This window comes from Cynocephalus volans, chromosome 1 (assembly GCF_027409185.1).
Source record: "Cynocephalus volans isolate mCynVol1 chromosome 1, mCynVol1.pri, whole genome shotgun sequence".
Classification (NCBI taxonomy): domain Eukaryota; kingdom Metazoa; phylum Chordata; class Mammalia; order Dermoptera; family Cynocephalidae; genus Cynocephalus; species Cynocephalus volans.
In genome coordinates, this window is record NC_084460.1 from 125864886 (window position 1) to 125872904 (window position 8019).

The 8019-nt window shown below is 37.5% G+C and overlaps 1 protein-coding gene across 1 annotated transcript; it reads right to left on the bottom strand.

Annotated features, from left to right (window-relative positions):
- Positions 1-456: 456 nt before the first annotated feature.
- Positions 457-4765, bottom strand: TEX55 (testis expressed 55). Its single transcript, XM_063110612.1, has 4 exons — positions 3644-4765; positions 2902-3045; positions 1098-1160; positions 457-465 (listed from the first exon to the last, which is right to left on the bottom strand). The coding sequence occupies exons 1-4, from the start codon at positions 4763-4765 to the stop codon at positions 457-459; spliced, it is 1338 nt and encodes a 445-aa protein (XP_062966682.1).
- Positions 4766-8019: the final 3254 nt, after the last annotated feature.

Consider the following 8019-nt stretch of genomic DNA (forward strand, 5'->3'; position numbering starts at 1 on the left):
CTTCTAAAATAGAACACTAGAAATACTAATCATAAAGAAAAAGATTGTCAAATTTGACTATATTGAAATTAAGAATTTCTGTTCATCAAAAGACATATTTAAGGGATTGAAAGGCAAGACCGAGGATGGAAGGATACCTGCAACAATCAAGAAAGAACTCATAACCAGAATATATAGAAAACTGTTACTAATGAGTAAGAAAAAGACAAAGAATACAATAGAAAAATAAATATTTCCAAGTGGTTAATAAACAAATGGAAAGGTATGCAACTGTCTTAGTAATCAGGAAAAAGCAAAATGAAACTGCAGTAATATATTACTATTCACTACACAAAATGACTAATGCTAAAACACTAATAATAGTAAGCTTTGGTAAGGATATAGAACAACTGGAACTCTTACACACTGCTGGTGGGAATGTAAATTTATACAATTACTTTGGAAAATTGAAATAATCTACTGAAGCTGAAAAAACACATATCCTATGATTCAGCAGTTACTCTTCAAGATATGTACTCAAGAGAAATCTGTCACTGAGAGATATGCATAAGAAGGTTCACAGCAAAATTTTTGTTAACAGCTCCAAGCCGGAAACAACTTGCATGTTCATCAAAAATAGAGTGGATAAATTGTGTTATTTCACACAGTGTCTACTCTACAGCCATGAAAATGAATGAACGACAACCACACAACAGCATGGATTAATTTCACAGACAATTCTGAGTAGAAGAAACCAGATACAGATGAATACATACTATATATTTCCCTTTCTATAGAGTTCAAAACGCTGACAAATCTAAACAAAAGTGTTTCATGATTTATGTTTAGTGGCAAAATTATAAAGAAAAGTGAGGAAGGCATTATCATAAAGGTCAATGCTACCAGTCCCTTTGTGGGGAGTAATAACTGTGAGGAAAAGGAGGGGGGCTTTTGGGATGCCAGTAATGTTTTATTTTTAAAAAACCTGAATAGTAGTTATAGGTGTGTTTATTTCGTGATAATTCAGAGTTGTACATTTTGTTTTTTACATGTCGTATGTGTGCTACATTTTATAATAAGCAGAATAAAAAGGCTGTTCTTTTTCTGCTATTCCATACCTGGCACAGCATAAAATTGAGAGGGTCCTCTGGCTTTTCATAGACTAATTTCTCGGTGATCTGCTGAGAGAGAGCATAAGGTATCACATTATGGTACTGAGTGAAAGTTATGTGGTCAAGTTATATCTGATGCAGTCTTTCCCACTAACCTAACATGCACCATAGCATTTTGAAGAAATTCCTGTATCTCTGCAAAGTAACAACTTACTTTCTCACTACTGGTAAAATTAGGCAAATTAAGGTAAAACGTGGTGAAATAAAAATTAGTAAAAAATTGCATTGGATATTTTTATTAGTTTCCAAAATCAAAGAGGTAGTGAGAAAGTTTTGAAGCAAGTCTTTGTTTTGAAAATTGTAATTTTGCTAGACTAGGAAATTAATAAATTACTTGCTTAGAAGAATAGTCAAGGAAAAGTCTTTTGAATAAAAACTTTAAAACACTGTATGATTTTACACAGAAAATTTCTTCTGAGACACTTGATTCTAAAGGTAAAAATGATGTTCAGTGTTTATAACATTAAATGATAAAGTATATATAAAACTTCAGAGATTCAATTCCATACTTTTTTTGGTCATAGAATAACTCAAAAAGTTATGGGAAAGTAAGCACAATTCTTGTTTGCAAGGAATAACAATCAGGTGAATTTCGGTATAAAATATTTGGGTCATTTTAATGCACTCAATGTCATTCAATTACTATTTCTATTAAACACATATTTGATAACTAATTTTTCTTAAAACAATATTGTATACATAAGCAGTACTTTCTCTTGACAGACGAAGAAAATTTATAGAATGATCAAAACTCTACTTTCTTCAATAGTTTCACACTTCAGTTTAATAATTAGCAGTTCTTTGACTAAAGCCAGAAACCCAGCCAATAGTACTCTCCCAACAAAAGAACATTTTAAGAAGAAAAAGTAATAGAGCAGAGTTAGTGAAGTAGACATCACATATTCCTGTTTTATATGAGGAATCTGAGGTTCACAAAAGTTAGGTAATGTTCTCCAAATCAAAGATACAATGTTACAAAATTAGGATTTGAGCCTTGGGTTAACAAATTGCAAAATTTGTGCTCTTTCCTCTATATCCTATTTCTTTAAGTTTAACCTTTTCCAGCTTATAGTTTTTATTTTGGTGGGCTATTCTTACTTTCCACCTTTCTAACCAGACAGTTACTGCATGTATATATGTTGTTATATATGTATACGTACATTGCTGGGTAAATAATATTAACATAAAAATAAACACGGCAGTCAAACAACCACCACCTACTGAATACTAAAAAGGAAAAAAAAATTATAGATGTGATAATCTCTTTTAAGTCCATATTGGCCAAGGAATGTCATAATTGAAAAAAGGTTCTAGCACCACATCCTGAGGCTCATGAGATTTGTAATTTGAAGAATTAAAAGCAATTTTTAACTATTTCTTTTTTCTCTCTAAAGAATGTGGATTCTTCTATGGTTTCCAGACTAGTCATCTTTTGAAAGTGTTATACTCCTGTCTGGAAAGCCTTCCTCTCTCCTTTTTAATTATTAATATTTTGTCCTTTCTTCCTGGTCTGGTTAAAATGTTAAGTCTCTGGCCAAGATTTTTCCCTACCAAGCAACATAACTGACATCTAATCCCTCTGAAGGGCTTGATATCATGGTATCATTCATTTGGTGTTTATTATTCACTACTTTTGGTAAATACATTTTAATGTACTTACTGACTTAGATTATATCCCCTTTTACAGCATACACCCTTCCTTGTGCCTCTTGAAAAATTCACAGTTAAAGAGAGGGATTGAGAGGTTTACCTGGAATATTTGCAGAATGTGGTGTTTCTCCACGTATTGGAGTGAAACTTGATAAGGATCTTCATATACTATAAGAGGGAACCTCCTCCTATAAGTTTGATTGTATATATGAGAACTCTTTTCTTGCTTGAATTCTGAAAAATCCTGAAATTGAAACATCCCCCCCCACCAAAGAATCTTTAATAAATCTACAAGTCCCCCCAATTTTTTTTGTTGTTGTTGCTGTTGTTAGTGGAATCAGTTTTGATAGGATTTTAACACCAGGAATTGGAGAAAAGGAACATTTTTAGGAGAGACCCACCTGATCCTTCTGGCAATATTCACCTCAAGTCTTGGGAGATACCTTAGGTATCTCCAACCTATTTCAAATACGTTTCCCTTCACAGGGCTCTCCAGTTTACTCCAACTTCCTTTCCCATGGTAGAAGCCCAGATAGGGGAAATGACATAGTGTCACAGAATTAGTAGCAGAACCAGGACTTGAAACCTAGGTTTCCTGTATCCTGATTAATTAATCTTTCCTGAATGGCCTTAGGGTAGTAAAGAAGGTAATACATTATCTTTTATTTCCCACACTTCATTTGCCCTTCCTGAAACTTATGGGTCACATCATAACACATAGGTTTATTGCTCATCCTTGATCCAACATGTGCCCTCCCAGCCCTCACCCCTACCCCCACCCCTATAGGCCCCGTCTTGGCAGCCAACCTCCTAGGTAGGTAGCAAATGCCCTTTTAACTTACAGAATTGGTTTCTATGGCTTGAGTTTTTTCTTGACTGATGAGATCGTCCAATTTGGGTGAGATGGAGGGGAATCTCTGGAAAAAGTCTGGGTCTCTTGCTTGAAAATTACTGGTGAATCTGGAATCAGCAGGGTTGTAGGCTTGGCTAACAGTTGCACTTTCAGTTTCAGTTTCCATTGCAACTAAAAGCTTGGAATTCAGGTCTGTTTGGCTGTCCTCAAATTTGCAGGGCTGTATTCTGTAGTCAGCATCTTTGTGCTCCTTGCTGTAGCCAAACTTGGGAAATGTTTTGTCCTCAGACTGTCCAAGTGTTCCATAGTAAGGCAGGTGGTCTTCTTCATACTCAGCCTGTTTGTCCACTAAGTGGTCAGCCTGGTCAGATTCACTGTAGTCAGCCTTGTCAACTATAAGTTGATCAGCATGGCTGTCAACTTGGTCAACAGCCTGGTGTTCAGGTAATTCAGTGTCTTGGTTATATACTTGGTGGTGAGTCTTTACAGATGTTCTGTGGTCAGCTTGGTCAGGCTGTATCTGGTCAATCCATTGAGAAGTTTTTTGGTCAACCAGGCCAGATGACCTAAGGTCAATCTTTTCAGAACTTCCTTGGCCAGCTGGGCCAGACAATCTGTGGTCAGTCTGCTCAGAAATTCTTCTCTCAGCCTGGCTCGACATTCTGTGGTCAACCCAGACAGAAGTTCCTCTCTCAGCCTGGCTGGACATTCTATGGTCAATCTGATCAGAAATTCTTCGGTCTGTCAGGTCAAACACCTGGTCCTCATCCTCTTCAAACTCCACATTATCAGCTTGGCTAGATGACTCGCCTTTAGTCTGTTCAAACCATCCTTGGTCTACTCTTAGATTAGCTTGACTAGATGTTCTGGCCTCAACGTGTTCAGATACTTTGTGGTCAGGTTGGCCAAATAAGGAGGGTTCAGCCTGGCCAGACAGTCTGTGGTCAGTCTGGCCCGCTATTCTGTGATCGGTTTGGTTATCTGCCTCCTCTTTGGCCTGGTTCTTCTGGTTGTCTTCTTCCTGGACATTACTGTGGCCTGCAGTTGGGGGCGCGGCTGTGCTTTCATGTCCCAAGGATTGGTCTGGGGCCTCTTCTGGAGGCTCTGCCATTTTCTGCAGCGTCCCTGACTGGTTTAGGTTGCTAGGCGCTGTGGGTGGGGCCCGTCTGGGTCGTCGTCTAGGCGACAGATGCCCGCAGGCTTTGTGCGGCGGGCCTCCGAGCTGGAGGGCGAGAGGGTGCCCGGCCGCTGTCAGGGAAAGGGCTGCGGGTCGGCGGTCTGGGCAGCGAACGCGAGCGCGGGGCGACGCCTTCCCCGACAGGAGGCAGTTGCCACGCCCCGGCAGCCCGACTTCTGGACGACTGCCCGCCACCAGGCCTCGGGGCTCCCACAGCCGTGACCTCTTAATCGTCTCATGCAGGTTCTCAGCGGCCTGTATGAAATAGGCCCTCTCAGGTACCGGTCCTCTAAGGAACACCCCCCCCAAACGTTAACAGATGTACGTGCAACCAACCACACTGGAACCACGTACCTGAACAGAGGTTGCCATTGCCATCAACTCAAATTCACGATTCGCCTGGTACTGGCTTTTGTCTCAAATCACAGCCGTGCTGCACAGTAGCATATTATTTGGGGGCCCTGTGCTAGCAAATGGTCCTGCTAAATGTTATTTTTCTTTACATTCTAATCGGTATTATGGTGAGGCGGCCAGATTACATTCTTTCACTTAAAAAAACATTTTTTTTTTCAGTACTGTCTTTACAAACAGTGCCAGCGCTGACTGTTTTCAGTGGTACCGGGAGTTTAGTCTTCCTAACACCCGTGTTGCCAAAGTCATATGGCTCTCTCCTCTCCCCGGCACCCTCACAACCCTTGGCAGTTCATTCCTGCAGGAGCATCCTCTTCCCGGTCTCAAGGGACAGGTGAGCAGTTGCTTTCCATTCCCTCTGGAAAAAGCTGCCCTGACTGTGGAAACTCAAGCCCCAAGGTGTTTTCTTACTAAATTAGTCATAGGATCTATGCCTGCATTGCCAGAGGGAAGAAAGAAGATCCAGTGAGAATGGGTTCTAAAACCACACCTTCTATAGAATAATATTTCCCTACACGTATAGAATGTGTAATGATCAAATCTCAGGATAATGAGCATATTCATCAACACAAACATTTATCATTTCTTTGTGTTGAGAACATGCAAACTCCTCTCTTCTAGCTATTTGAAAATATACAATAAATTATTGTTAATTATGGTCACCTAGCACTACTATAGAAAACTAGAGCTTATTCTTTACCCCACAAATACATACATAATTATTATGTGTGAGTTAAAAAATAAGAAAAAATTTTTTTAAATGTAGAAGAAAAAAATCACACCATCTAGTAGTCCTCTAGAAAAGAGGGGTGAAGAGGAGGAGGCCAAACCAGAGTTCCAGAAAGGAAGGTAATAAGAAAAGTGGGAGAAAGATACCAGAAGGAATATATAGCAAGTGGAGAATTTGCACTTTGTGGTTGTGGCCGGCGAGATTCAGGTTTTGAGATTTGGCCCTCCCTGTTTGAAATAAACCTTAAAATGCACTTTGGAGCAGCAGGCCTGCTACTTTTAGGGGAGGGCAGTACAGAGGTGGTGATAGATGAGACATTTTCCTTTGACTCTTGAAAGCCTAAAATCACCAAAGGAGGCTGAGCATGGGTAGTGTGATTCCAGATATTCTTTTAATAGGGATTTAATTGCACTGAACAGATAGAGATGAGACTGGGCTTCCAAGTGCAAATATTCGTGACCAAATGTGACAGGGAGAATGGGTACCCTTGGTGCCATACTTAGAAGCAAAAGGAGAATCTAGGCACACTGAAGTAAAATCATTTATGTAACTGTGCCTAGAGCATAGTATATGCAAGAAGTGTTTGTTGAATATAAATTTATGAATGATCTGCCTTATTGAAAAATGCATGGAGCAAATGGAAACTGTATGTAGACTAAAATAGGTGACAGGCTATAGATTGCCACTTCAAAGGGGCATTGGTCTTGTGGATTTGTTTTTCCATTTTACAAGTTAAATGTAATCATGGTAGAAAGGTAAGAAAAACAAGCATAAAGAAAAAAATTTTCCAAACACTCAAGAAATAATCTTTATTAACATTTTGATGTATAGCCTTCTGGAATTTCCCTCATGCAAATCTATATATATTTACATATATTTCTGTAATCTATATACATATCTATAGACAGTATAAATTTTACAAATTAATTATTTATTAATTTGAGATTATTTTTCTTCTTTTTAAATGTAGGTGTTTATAGATATAAATTTCCCTCTAAGCATTACTTTTCTGCATCCTATAAGTTTTAGGTATGTTGTGTTTTCATTTGCACTTATCTTAAGGTATTTTCTTATTTCCCTTGTGATTTCTTCTTTGACACATTGGTTGTTTAAAAGTGTGCTGTTTAATTTCCAAATATTTATGAATTTTCCTGTTTTTCTTCTGTTATTGATTTCTAGCTTCATTCTACGGTGTTCAGAGAAGATACTTCACATGATTTCAATCTTTTAAAACATATAAGGGCTTGTTTTGTGGCCTAATGAATGGTCTATCCTGGAGAATGTTCAATGAAAAGAATGTGTATTTGCTATTGTTGGGTGGAATGTTGTTTATATATTCTTTAGGTCTAGTTGATTTGTAGTGTTGTTCAAGTCCTGTTGTTTTCTTACTGATTGTCGGTCTATATGTTCTATCCATTATTGAAAGTGGGGTATTGAAATCTCTAACTATTATTATAGATCTGTTTATTTCTCCTTTTGAATCCATCAGTTTTGCTTCATATATTTTGGAGCTCTGCTTTTAGGTACAAATATGCTTTTAATTACTATATCTTCTTGTTTAATTAGCCTTTTTTTCACTATATAATGCACTGCTTTGTCTCTTGTAACAGTTTTTACTTAAAGTCTATTTTGTCTGATATTATATGGCAACTCCAGCTCTCTTTTTGTTACTGTGTGTGTGGAATATCTTTTTCCATTCTTTTTCTTTCCACCTATTTGTATCTTTGGAATTATGAAGAATCTCTTGTAGACAGCATATAGTTGGATTATATATTTTTTAAATCCATTCTTTCAATATATATCTCTTAATTGGAAAGTTTATCTATATTTAAAGTAATTACTGATAAGGAAGGATTTACTTCTAACATTTTACTATATGTTTTCTCTATGTCATATCTTTTTTGTTCTTCAACTTCTTCATTACTACCTTCTTTTGTGTTTAGTTGATTTTTTGTAGTGTACTATGTTGAATCCTTTCTCATTCCTTTTCTGTATGCATTCTTTAGTTATTTTCTTAGTGGTTACCTGGGGATTATTACAATTAACC